A 13,509-nucleotide genomic window follows, 5' to 3' on the forward strand; every position below is an offset into this window, starting at 1 on the left:
AATAAATCCCAGGGCTAGGGAGGTGGCTCAGTGGTAGAATGCTGGTCTAATATGCATGAAGCCCCAGGTTCAATCAATGGTACCTCAAAAAACGACAGAATGAAACAAAATACCCAAACAGTGGTAGCACTTGTTTTTTTTTTTTTTTTGAGACAAGGTCTTACTATGTACCTTGGCAGGCCTGAAATTTGCTATGTAGACCAGGATGGCTTCAAAGTCATAGAGATCCATCTGTCTACCTCCCGGGTGCTGGGATTAAATCATGTGCCACTATGCCCATTCCCCTTGAGACAGGCTCTCCTGTAGCACAGGCTGGAACCCAACTTGTTATGTAGCTGAGGCTGACCCTGGACTTCTGATCCTCCTGCCTATCTTCCTAGTGCTGGGATTCCAGGCATGTGCCACCACACCCAGTTTGTGTGGTGCCAGGAGTGAATGCAGAGCTTTATATGCTCCAGGAGAGCGCTACCCCTCAGTGACATCCCAGCCCTCCCCACACACGGTTACTAAGAATGAAGAGGCAGGGCTGGAGAGATGGCTCAGCCGTTAAAGGCTAGGCTCACAACCAAAAATATAAGAGTTCGGTTCCCAGCACCCACGGCTGTCTCTCCAGCCAAATAAAAAAAAAAAAAAAAAAAAAAAAAAAAAAAAAAAAAAAGAATGAAGAGGCAGACCACAGAATTGCCACTGACGGCTTTGTCGTTGCTTGCATGCATTTTAAAGGACAGACATGACACAGGAGAAGCAAAACTGCCACCAGCCTCAGATGATACTGTGTACTTAGCAAACCCTAAGGACAGAACAGATGACTGCAAAGTTGCTGGATGACACAAAGTCAGTATCTGAGAACCAACTGTATTCCATTCTCAGCAGATGCGGTCTCACAAGTATGGAGAAGGGAGAGCCGATAGGTAAGATCCCAGGCCAGTGAGATGGCTCAGTGGGTAAGGGGGCTTGCCACCAAGCCTGACGATCTGAGTTTGATTCCCCAAACCCACAGAGTGGAAGAAAGGAACTGACTTCTACAAGCTGTCCTCTGACCTCCACACAGATACATGAATGTGCACAGGTACACACAAATAAATAAATGTAAAGTTTAAAAAGGTTCTAATCTTCACTCACCGACACACTCACATCCTTTTGTGCTCTACCCGCTGCCCTCCTACCTCTTTAAAAATGTTTGAGATAAGGTGTCAAGTAACCCAGGCTGGCCCGGAACTCGCTATGTTAGTTGAGGATGTCCTTGTACTTCCTTCCTCTGGCTTCTACCTCCAGAGTGCTGGGATCACAGGCCTGCACTGACGTGCCTGGCCTCCACAATGCTGGGGATCCAACCTGGGGCTTGTGTCTGCCAGGCAAGCACCTGACAAATAAGCTCCTGTGACAGCGCCCTCTACTGCCGCCACGTTAGCTTCCTAGGCCTCCAAAGTGCTGAGATTATAAACAGCCCTCAAGCCCAGCCTCCTCCTGCCCTTCCTGAGCTCTGCCTGTCCACCTGTGTGTCAAGCCCAGCCTCCTCCTGCCCTTCCTGAGCTCTGCCTGTCCACCTGGTAAGGGTCATCTCCGCTGGTCTTTGCTAGAGACAGCTTGAACTCAGCACACCTAAGACAAACTGGCTCTCTTCGTTCCCTCCCTATCAGCCATTTCCCTGTCTGGTTCTGCCCCACCGAATGGCCTTCCTTATTTTCAGTTTGACACACCCCTATTCTAAACAACTGTAGTTTGCCTTTTGGTCTTTCCTCCCTTGACTGAACCACTTTAGGTACAGTCCATGGATGTCCCAATCAGCACCAAACTCACTACACAGCAGTCAGGCAGTGAAATGTTTAGTGACCAAAACAAAACATATTCTTTTTATTTTTTATTATGTGCTTACGTGTATGGGTGTGTGCACATGAGTATAGGCAAACGAAAGGCTGTCCAGGGGGACAGACAGGCCCTTTGGGACCTGAGTTACAGGTGCTTGTGAGCCGCCCAACAGGGTGCAGGGAACTGAACTCTGGAACTCTGGGTCTTCTAGAAGAGCAGTGCATGTTTTTTAACTGCTGAGCCATCTCTCCAGCCCCCCAAATAAAGAATTTAATAAAACTTATTGTAGCCTCACTTAAGAGCCAGAGCCAGAGGCAGGCAGAGCTCTGCAATTTCAAAGTCAGACTAGTCTGTACATTGAGTGAGACCTTGTTTAACGGCCCCCCCCCAAAGTCGGGTGTTGGTGGCCCACGCCTTTAATCCCAGCACTTGAGAGGTAGAGGCAGGCAGATCTCAGGAAAGGAACAAAGCTACACAGAGAAACCCTGTCTCGAAAAACCAAAAAAACCAAAAAACCAAACCAAACCAAAACAAAAACTAACCCTCAAAACAAACAAACATCTCTTCTTTCAAACCAACAAGTCTCCTGCCTCAGCCTTTAGAGTACTGGAATTCCAGGTATGTGCCATCTAAGATAAAAATTTTTTAAAGCGCCGGGCGGTGGTGGTCAGGCTAGGCAGCTCACACTTTCATCCAATCAGCCGTCTTGATGACTCCCTCCTCTTTCACTGAGACAGTCTCCTTGCAGCTCAGGCTAGCCTCAGACTCATTATGTAGTGGAGAACGACCTTGAACTCCTGACCTTCAAGTTTTTAATCATATAAGTCTTTCACTTACTTGGTTAGAGTTACCCTAAGACATTTTATGTTATTTAGGTTACTGCAAACAGTCTTGTTTCCCCGATTTCTTTCTCAGTCTGTTTGTCATTTGTATATAAGAAGGCCACTTGCCGGGCGGTGGTGGCGCACGCCTTTAATCCCAGCACTCGGGAGGCAGAGCCAGGCGGATCTCTGTGAGTTCGAGGCCAGCCTGGGCTACCAAGTGGGTCCCAGGAAAGGCGCAAAGCTACACAGAGAAACCCTGTCTCGAAAAAAAAAAAAAAAAAAAAAAAAAAAAAAAAATTTTAAAGCAAAACATCACTGTGTCAGATAAAAAAAAAAACCAGCAAAATTTAGTGCATCAGTAGAAAGAAATGGCAAATGAGTTTCTCCTTTTTCTCCAGTTTTGCTCAATTTTGTCTTTCTCTGATTTATTCCTGAGTGTGCATGTGCATGTCTGAGCACACCCAGGGGTTGGCTTTCTCCTTCCACCACACGGGTCCCAGGGAGAGAACTCAGGTGGTCAGGCTGACCTTCCAGTGCTGGGACTACCAAGCTCGCTTATTTGCTGTTGCTTATTTGCATGAGGCTGAGGTAAACTGAAGGACGTCTTGACAGGAGGTGATTCTCACGTACCTGGATCACATCAGCAGGCTTGTTTATGTGCTCTTTAAAGATCAGCATGGTGGGGGCATAGATGTTGATGTTATACTGCCTGGTCATCTCTTCCACACCTCGCAAGCCGATGTACACATAACCGAAGGACACATAATCTTTGTATGCAAAGGCCGTCAGCTGTGAGGGCACAACAGGGCGGAAAGGAAATCGACAGCTTGGGATCCAGCTTACAAAGCAAGTGGGCCCTGTTCATGTCAGCGGCTGGGATGAGCCGCCAGCTTATGGATCCCATGAGTCTTCCTCACCCTCACACATTCACTTCCGGAATTCTATGATATTCTATGCATAAAAACTGAGCAAAGGTAAACACAACTACTTTTCTTATGAGATAAAACAAAATAATGATTATGCTGAAATCTTGCCTGGGTACATGTGTGTCCTTGTGTGTGTGTATGTCCAGCCCAGCAATAAACTACAACGAACAGCCTTATCTGAAACACTTGAGACCAGAAATGCTTCAGACTTTTCCAGTTTGAAATATTAGCATATCCATAACGAAGTATTCTTGGGAACAGCACCAAATTTAAACACAAAGAATCTGTATGTTCCACACACACCTTATCGATATAGCATGAAGGTAACTGTGTGTACATTTAGTGTGCCTACATCTCAACTGTGACCTGAGGTCAGGGGTGGAATTTCCTGCTTGTGGCACTGAGTCCACGTTCAAGAGTTTTCTGATTCGGGAATTTTCAATTAGAGATGCTCAATATGTAATTACACAGAAGACAAGCAGACAATGGGTTGCAGCTCGGAGCCGGCTCCCCACAGGACCACGAGGCGCTGCCCAGGGGTGGTACCTTGTACAGCAGGGGCACCGCCGGCGTCTGGCCGAACAGGAGGGCGTGAGGCTTGTTCTCCTGCTGCCAGCCAGAGAGGAATCGCACGTGATTTTTATTTGTAACCTTAAATTGGAGATAGAAGGTTAGTTGCAAGATTTAATTTTTAAGAAAGATTTATTTATTTTTATTTGGGTATATGTATGTTTTGCCTGAATGTATGTATGTGTACCACACATAGGTCTGGTGCTCACAAAGGTCAGAAGGGGGCATCAGCTTCCCTGGAACCAGAGTTACGATGGTTGTGAGCTGCCATGTGGGTGCTGAGAACTAAACCCAGGTCCTCTGGAAGGGTAGCCAGTGCTCCTAACCTCTAAGCCATCTCTTCGGTGCCAATATTTAATTCTTAACAACTGTATTATACTGCTGTCAGGAGATAAATAAATTAGGGATATTTATTATATCCCCCATATGCATATATGCAATATATATATGTTGTTTATAAAAAAAATAAAAAATACGGATAAGCAATCTTTTTGTCTTTTTTGAGACAGGGTCTATGTAGCCCTGGCTATCCTAGAACTTGATATGTAGACCAGGCTGGCCTCGAACTTATAGAGATCCATCTGCCTTTGTCACTAATTGTTTTGTCTTAGACAAAACTATTAGAAGAATGGAGGCATAGATATCATGTGTTTATAAACTCTTACTGAATGATGGAATGACTGACCATGTCATAAAGTCACTTCTGGAGTTGGTTCTTTTTCTGTTGTTTCAGTAGGAGTACTGGGGATTGAACCTACAGCCTCCGCATGCTAGCTAAGTGCTCTACCATTGGCTCCACCCTTGTGTAGCTTGTTCTTGTTTCATTTTGGGTGACTTGGGTCTCCTAGCCGCTGGGGATTGAACCCAGGGCATTGCCAAGCACAAGTTCTACCATCAGCCTCTCAGAGTGCACTTCTGCAGACATTCAGCACTGGCCCTTTAAAAATGGCTGAAGTAGAGCTGGAGAGATGCTCAGTGGTTAGAGGTGCTTGCTGGCCTTTTAAAGGACCCAAGTCTCAAACAACAACAAAACAAAATCACACTTTTTTTTATTTTGTGTACATGTAGGTACATGAGCTATGCATGCATGTGTGGGACAGAGGACAACCTGCAGGAGCAGATTCTCTCCTTCCACCATGTGGGTCCTCGGGCTTCAACTCAGGCTGTCAGGCTTGGCAGTGAGCACCTTTACCTGCTGAGCTAGCTCTCTGGCTTGCACTGAGCTTACTTTGTGTGTGTGTGTGCATGTGCGTGTGCGTGTGCGTGTGTGTATGTGTGCGCGTGTGCATGTTTTAAAGATTTATTTATTATGTATACAGTGTCTGCCTACATGCCAGAAGAGGGCATCAGATCAAATTATAGATGGTTGTGAGCCACCATGTGGTTGCTAGGAATTGAACTTACGACTTCTGGAAGAACAGCCAGTGCTCTTAACCTCTCAGCCATCTCTCCAGCCCCTTGTTTTGTTTTTAAGACAAGTTTTCTTTGAGTAGCCCTGGCTGTCCTAGAACTCGCTCTGTAGACCCAGCTGGCCTCAAGCTCCACCTGCCTCTGCCTCCTGAGTGCTGGGATTGAAGGTGTGAGCCACCTCAACCAGCTCCTCCTCACGAGCTTCTAAAGTTCCAGAAATAACACTTCGTTTAATCAGTCTGGTGGTTTTGGTAGATGTGATCCTTAAAAATGTAGAAACCATTTGTAAATTCACTTTTTTTCTCAATGAAATCTGGTTTGAGCATTTTTTTTTCCCTCAGAGCTGAGGATTAAATCCAGAGCCTCTACCACTGAGCTAAACCCCCAACTCCAAGTATTTTTATAGAATAAATACATGCACATGAACAAACACATAGCCATAAATCCTATCACGTCATCTCACTTCGTTGTTGTTTAGGAGACAGGACAGTGGCTTCAGATCAGGTTCCTGGGATGGGGTAACACTTGTGAGCTGGTTAGTAATAGAGTGACCTTTCTCCGGCTCTGTACACCTGCTTCAGCCTTCAGTCTCCCAGGCTTTATCAGGATGATCAGGTGAAAGGAAACGGTATATGCCAGGCTGCTCAGAGTGAAGGTTGGGAGGTTCGGGTTGGCAGCCTGTTCTCAGTAGACACTCACCTTCTCCACCAAGTTCCCTGGAAGAAGACTCTCCACGAACTGCCGTAGGTTCTCATGAAGCACTGCATTGTGGAAGAAGGAGACTTTCCCATTGATGACTCCTAGGATGGAGGGGGTGCTGTGTGCTCCCAGGTGATGAGCCAGGCGTCGTTCGTAGCCAGCGTGGACGACACCAATCCCCACACCTGAAAAGCACGGCAGAGTTCCAGGAGGCCTTTCTGAGACTCTGGCAAGAAGGAACCCTGACGAGTCCTTTACAGCGGCAAGTGAAAATCGACCGGGTCGGAGTAGATATTTCTCTAATAGCTTGTTTAGCATTTTTTTCAGTGTTAGAACTCTAGATTGGTCAGTTTTTCTATTAGAACAATCTGGTAATATTTGCAAATAATTGCAAACCTGAATATCTTCTAAGCCTGTTATTTCTAATTTTGGGAGCAGGTCATAAGGAAATGCTTTACAAGAAAAAAAGGAGGGCTGGAGAGATGATTCAGTGGATAAAGGAGTTTGTTGCCAAGCCTGAGAGCCATCCCTATCTAGAACCTACAAGACATGAGGAGAATTGACTCTGGCAGGTTGCTCTCTGACCTTTGCACATTTTTGTACACACACACACACACACACACACACACACACACTCACTAAATAAATAAATGCAAAAGAGAGAGAGCGAGCAATCTGTGTCCATGTTCCTACCCATAAACAGACATGGATAAAAAGGTAAGGGGCCAGTGACTCAGCAACAGTTTCCCACCCAGCACCACAACAGGGGTTCACATCTTCTGGTCCTCGGGAACACATCTCCCTTTTATACACATTACTTTATTGAGAGACTGAAAAACACACATTTTGGGCCTATGAGATGGCTCAGTGGGTAAAGGAGATTGCTGTACAAGACTGACCACTTGGGTTTGACTCCTGGAACCCATGGAAAGGTGGAAGAAGAGAACCACCTCCATCCACAGAGTTGCCTCTGACCTCCATATGCTTGCTGTTGCATGTGGATCTCCTCCAACACACACAATTAGAAACAACGTAAAAAACATAAATTCTTTGGCTGGAGAGATAGTTCAGAAGTTAAGGGCACTGGCCGCACAGGGATCTAGGTTCAATTCCCAGCATCCGCACGGTGACTCACAGCTGTCCATCACTCCATTTCCAGAGAATCAGACACCCTCTCTGGCCTCCTCAAGCACCAGGCACACATTCGGTACATAGTTGTACACACTGGGCTGTGTGTGATGACACACACCTTTAATCCCACCACTGGGAGGCAGAGGCAGGTTGACCTCTGTGAGTTTGAGGCCAACCTGGTCTACATATCAAGTTCCATGCCAGCCAAGGCTACATAGAGAGATCCTGTGTTTTAGTCACTATTCTGTTGCTGTGAAAAGACACCGTGACAAGGCAACTCTTACAAAGGAAAGGTATTTAATTGGGACTTTCAGTTTCAGAGGTTTGGTCCATTGCAGTCATGGCAAGGAGTATGGCAGTGTGCAGGCAGACTCGGTGCTGGAGAAGTGGCCGAGAGTTTTACATCTGGCTCCACAGGCAGCAGGAAGAAAGAGCCACTGGGGCTGGCTTGGGCTTCTGAAACCTCCACCCCCAGTGACACACTTCCTCCAACAAAGCCGCTCCTCCTAATCCTTCTCAAGTATTGACACTCCTTGATGACTAAGTATTCAAATATATAAGCCTAGGGGTGCCATTCTCCCCCAAACCCCCTGATAGGGTTTATCTGTATAGCCTTGGCTGTCCTGGATCTCACTCTGTAGACCAAGTAGGCCTTGAACTCACAGAGATCCAGCTGCCTCTGGCCACCAAGTTCTGGGATTAAAGGCGCCCGCCACCACTGCCCAACTAATGGGTGGCATTCTTATTCAAACCACCACACCTGTTTCAAATAAAACCCAGACATACATGCAGACAAAATGCCCATTCACATAAAATAACAATAATTTGAGAGAATTCTAAAAATATAAATTATTTTTTTCTTTTATTCCCTCTGTCCCCCCCTCCCCTTCTCCCCTCCCTCTCTCTCTCTCTCTTGAGATAGAGCCTCACTATGCAGCTTTTGCAGGCCTAGAATTTTCTATGTAGACCAGCTTCTGCCTCTGCCTCCTGGGTGCTGGGACTAAAGGTGTACAGCACCAGCATGGCTACAAATTCCTTAAAAAGTGAAAGAAGGCACAGGAGACGGCTCATTGAGTAAAAACCTTGCCACATAAGCCTAGTGACTTGAGTTCAGATCCTCAGAAACCACGTAAAGCACTGGTTGTGGTAGTGTGCATCTGTAATCGCAGCCTTCTTATGGAGAAATGGGAGGCAGAGAATCACCAAAAAGCCTGGCGGCCAGCTATCCTGGAATACACAGCACAGTAGAACCAATAGAGACCTTGCCTTAAAACAAGGCGTGAAGCCAGGCGGTGGTGGCTCACGCCTTTGATTTGAGCACTTGGGAGGCAGAGACAGGCAGATCTCAGTGAGTTCGAGGCCAGCCTGGTCTACAGAGTGAGTTCCAGGACAACCAGGGCTACACACAGGGAAACCCTGTCTCGAAAAACGAAAACAAACAAACAAAACATAAAAACAAGGTGTGAAGCAAGATCTGATTTCCCGAATTTGTTCTCTGACCTCCACAAACATGATATACACAAATACACCTACAAAATTAAAAAAACAAAACAAAACACCCACAAAAAAAAAGCAACCAAGTTTTAAAAAAGTGAACAACATTAAGTTAACACCATTCAAGAGTCCATAAGAGCCCTGTGAGGAGTTGCTGTTCAGCTGTTCATTTTTTTCTGTGTGTGCAGGAAGACACAGGCAGTAAGGTGGGGTCTCTTTTTCACCAGACACGAGCTTCAGTTAACACCTGTGTCTTCTCTTGTTCTTTCATTTAACCCGATGTCTGGAGGGCCAGCTACTCTACTAAGTGCAAGATTAACACTCAATAAGGAGACACTGTTTTGGGGGGTGTCTGGGAGACTTGAGTGTCACCTGAAACTGAACTCCTGGTCTCCTCGCCCAGAGCTCCACCCCGCCTCTGCCATTCCAAACATGGCAGCTCCATCCCTCCCAGCACACAGCCCAAACAACAGAGAGCCACCCCACCCTTCTCTCGTCCCTCACGCCCACATCCAATCTGCCAGCCAGCCTCCTGGATCTCTCTTCAGAAGATGCCAATGTGGTAGCTTTTCACCACTCCCATAATCCTTTTCCTCTACCCGCTCCTCCCACCTCACTATGTAACCCTGAACACCCCCATCCTCTTGCCTCTGGCTCCCCAGGTGCTTGGATTACAGGTGTGCACCACAGCACACAGCTTCCTCTTGGCTGGCTGCTACAGTGGCCTCCTAAGTGGTCTTTCCTGTTAACATAATCATCAGATTGTTCCTTCTAAATGAACCACACTATTCTTCTGTCCAAACCCTGCAAAGAAGTATTCACTCTACTTGGAATCAAACCATGGTCTTCAAGAAGGACAATAGGACCCTTCACGGTGTGGTCCCTGGTCCCATCTCCTCTTTTTCCTCCTCCTTATTCTTAGCTTGCTCTAGCCCAGATCAGACAAGGATGCTACAGCTTTGGGGCCCTGGCCCTGGCCCTGGCCCATTGGTGTCTCTGTAGCTAACATCCTCACTGACTTCAAGTCCTTCTCAGAAAGCTTACATCAGCCCATATGCAGCACTTCCCAAAACCCACTCACTTTCTGTCTTTCCATAGCTTACTGTTTCCACAGCGGTTCAGGGAACTGCACTGGGGTCCTGAGCATACTGAGTACATGCTACCTCTAGGCTGCACCCTAACTGCTGCTTCCCATCTTCTAGCACAGTTCACACACGTCCTTTTCTGCTCATTATTTATAAGCTGCCTTCCTCTTCTAGAATGAAGGCTCTAAGGAAGATGGAGTCCTGGTATACCACCAGCATCAGAGCAGAGCTGGGCACAATCAAAGTAGGCTACTGGTCTGAGACAGAGTTTCTCTGTGTAGCCCTGGCTGTCCTGGAACTCACTCTGTAGACTAGGCTGGCCTCGAACTCACAGAGATCTGCCTGCCTCTACCTCCCGAGTGCTGGGATTAAAGGCGTGTGACACTGCCTGGCTAACCAATTCATTTTTACACAATGGAGCTGTGCAGGAGATGGGAAGAAGCCAACTGCTTTCCTACTGTCACATTTGGCACTTAGCACCCTACTTCTGTGTGTGTGTATGTGTGTATGTGTGTTTGCACTCACCAACACTTATACATGTGGATGCTAGAAGCTGATGTTGGGTGTCTTCTTCTAGTTTTCACCCAATTATTTATTGTTATTGTTGCTTGTGTGTGTGTGTGTGTGTGTGTGTGTGTGTGTGTGTATACATGTACACCTGCATGAGTACCCTATGGTATGAATGTGGAGATAAAAGGACAGCTTTCACCAGGCATGGTGGCACAAACCTTTCATCCCAGTACTTTGGAGGCAGAGGCAGGCAGATCTCTGTGAGTTCAAGGCCAGATTAATCTACATAACAAGTTTCGGAAGTCAGGGCTATATAGAGTAATCCTGTCTCATAAAAACAAATAACCGCAACCGCAGAGACAGGAGACAATCAATGCCCGAGTTTGAATTCCCCTCACTTCCAACCACCAGCTTGTGTCCTCTCTCAACCAAGTCCTCCAATAAAGCTATCATCCAAATGGTCCCAGGGCATCTTTCATGACCCTCCTTTAACCCTGACTCCGACATTTTCCTTCGTCAGGAGCGATGGTATCTGGTGTTGCTTTGGCTATGATAACAGTCACCATACACCACGGCAATTTCTCATCTTAAAGTTCTGGAGACAAGGAGTCCAGTTTATCCCACAGGGCCAAGTCATGGTGTCAGCATGGTTGGCTTTCTTTGCAAGCTGCAGGGAGAGTCCATCTGGGCCCTTTCCAGCTCCTGGTGACTGCCTGCATCTCTTGCTTTGTGGTCCCTCCGTGTGACATCTAACCCTGGCTACCATGCCTGATGATCAGAGTTCCATGCCCAGAACCCACATAGTGGAAGGAGAAAACTGAGAGTCAGCCTCTGGCCTCCGTGTGTGCTCATACGTGTAAAATAAAATCTAATCTGTGAAATGTAATGTAGCCGTGGTCCGAAAGAGGTTTAGCATCCACACTGTTCTCTCCACCACCCAACACAGCGTAAGACAGTTCCGCTTTTGACCAAGATGCTCTCAAGTTAGTGGCTTCTGCCCATCTCCGCTCTCCTCATGCAGTGTACACCACGAGCCAACAACTCCCACTGCCTCTGCTGCACACCACGCTCAACTCACGCCCGACCTCTTCCGCAGCAATTGGATCCAGGCTCAGGGACACAGTCTGCCAAAACCCAGTATCTGAGTATCCTGCACAGCACACTAAAGGTTTGTTTTAGAACAAAGAAGACCCAACAATTTCCAGAAGTCCACTCTTTTCAGAGAACTCTGGTCCTGAGGGTTGAGTTTACTCCTTTTTAAAATTACCAAATAGGTGTCTCTACAGGTGGCTATAGTGCACGCGCACACACACTCTCACTCAGTAATATCAGCACTAAGGAATTACTAAAACAAATATTCTCTCTGTATCACTAAAATTTTCCTGGCCCCAAGTGCTGAATAAGCCTGGATGTGGTGGCATATACCTTTAATCCAACACACAGAGGCAGAGGAAGAGGAGAAGACAGGCAAAGGAGCAGAGGCAGAGATGGGTAGATCTCTGCCTCTCCAGAACTTAATTGATTTTTCAGACAGGGGCTTTCTCTGTAGCCCAAGTAAATTGTCCTGGAGCTTAGTATGTAGCCCAGCCTGGCCTTGAGCTCAGAGAAATCTTCCCGTTTTTGCCTCCACCCAAGTGCTGGCTCGAACCTGTTTTTTAAGTCACCCAGACAGTGGGATTTAGTTATGGCAGTCCTAGCAAATTACCACCTAGTGTGAGGTCATGGGTTCTATACATGTGTCGTTCCTAGCACTTGAGGGTAGCTTTAGTTAGCCAGTGACTTCCTAGCATCTCGACTGTACTCTCAGCTTTCTAATGAGGGACCTGGATATTACACAAATAAAGCTTCAAATCAATCAGGCAAAAAAGGACAGTGACGGGCCAGCGAGATGGCTGAGGCAGTAAGGTGTTTGCACATACACTGACAACTGGGTTCACTCCTCAGGATCCACATAAAGGTGAAGGAAAGAACGGAGTCCTCAGAGTTTCCTTTCATCTCCACAGAGTACCATGACATGAGCTTCTCCCATGCTACCCAATAAAAATTAAAAAAGAGCCTGGCATAGTGGTGCATGCCTTTAGGAAATTGAGAGGCTAGAGATAGCTCAGTGGGTAAGATTACTTGTTGCTCTTACAGAGGACCTGGGTTCGATTCCCAGTTCCCACAACCTTCTGTAACTGAAGTTCCAGGGATCTGACACCCTCTTCTGGTCTCCTCAGGCACCAGGCATCCAAGTGATAAACAGAATACACACAGGCAAAACATTCATACACATTTGAAAAATAAAAAGAAAAGTAGCTTATACTTCTTCCCTCTCCATAAACATCCCTCAAAAATCAATCATTCTGGACTTGGGAAAAGAAAGCACACTGATTGTTCCCTTTCTCCAACACCCCGTCAAATTTAAGAATGGTGAGCAGGAGAGAAGGCTCTGTGGTTAAGGGCACTTGCTGCTCTTGCAGAGGACCCGGGTTCAGCTCCTAGCTCCTACATGGCAGCTTATAATCCTCTCTAACTCCAGCTCCATGGGATCTAATGCCCTCTTCTGGTCTCCATGTACACTCCATGCATGTAGTACACATACATACATGTGGGTGAACACTCATATACATAAAACACATAAATCTTAAAAAGAAAAAAAAAAGCATGACCAGTGTCACCTCTTGTATAAATGAATCCTAACGAGGACATGACTTACCCAATCCTTCCAATTCCTGGACCACTTCTTTCCAGACAGGCTCGATATGGACACAGCTAAAGCACCAATCGGACGTGACTTTAATGAGGTAGGGCTTCCTGAAGCTGTCGGGAAGTACTTCGTTCACATAGTGGGAAAAGTGCAGCAAGTACTTCTCATCAATCGAGTCCCGCCGCTCCGAATTGAAGGGGAAGTGGAAAAAGGACTCATCAAAATAGAAGTTCTCATGGAAATGGCGGAAGCTGTACTCACGCTGCTGCTTCTGGTAACCCTGGTTCTCACCAGCGTCTCCATACTGGTCGTAGTTCGTCCTCTTTTCCTCGTTGGACAGAATCTACAAGCAAGACGACATG

The 13,509-nt window shown here is 46.6% G+C and overlaps 1 protein-coding gene across 1 annotated transcript in view; it reads right to left on the minus strand.

Annotated features, from left to right (window-relative positions):
* Positions 1 to 13,509, minus strand: part of Dnajc16 (DnaJ heat shock protein family (Hsp40) member C16) — a 29,021-nt gene that overhangs the window by 7,379 nt on the left and 8,133 nt on the right. The window contains exons 4-7 of the mRNA XM_059255334.1: positions 13,157 to 13,490; positions 6,239 to 6,423; positions 4,106 to 4,210; positions 3,264 to 3,422 (exon numbers count right to left, since the gene is read on the minus strand). Of these exons, the coding sequence (XP_059111317.1) occupies positions 3,264 to 3,422; positions 4,106 to 4,210; positions 6,239 to 6,423; positions 13,157 to 13,490 (783 nt within the window). The remainder of the gene's footprint in view (positions 1 to 3,263; positions 3,423 to 4,105; positions 4,211 to 6,238; positions 6,424 to 13,156; positions 13,491 to 13,509) is intronic.

The sequence above is a fragment of the Peromyscus eremicus genome, chromosome 2 (assembly GCF_949786415.1).
Source record: "Peromyscus eremicus chromosome 2, PerEre_H2_v1, whole genome shotgun sequence".
Taxonomy (NCBI): Eukaryota; Metazoa; Chordata; class Mammalia; order Rodentia; family Cricetidae; genus Peromyscus; species Peromyscus eremicus.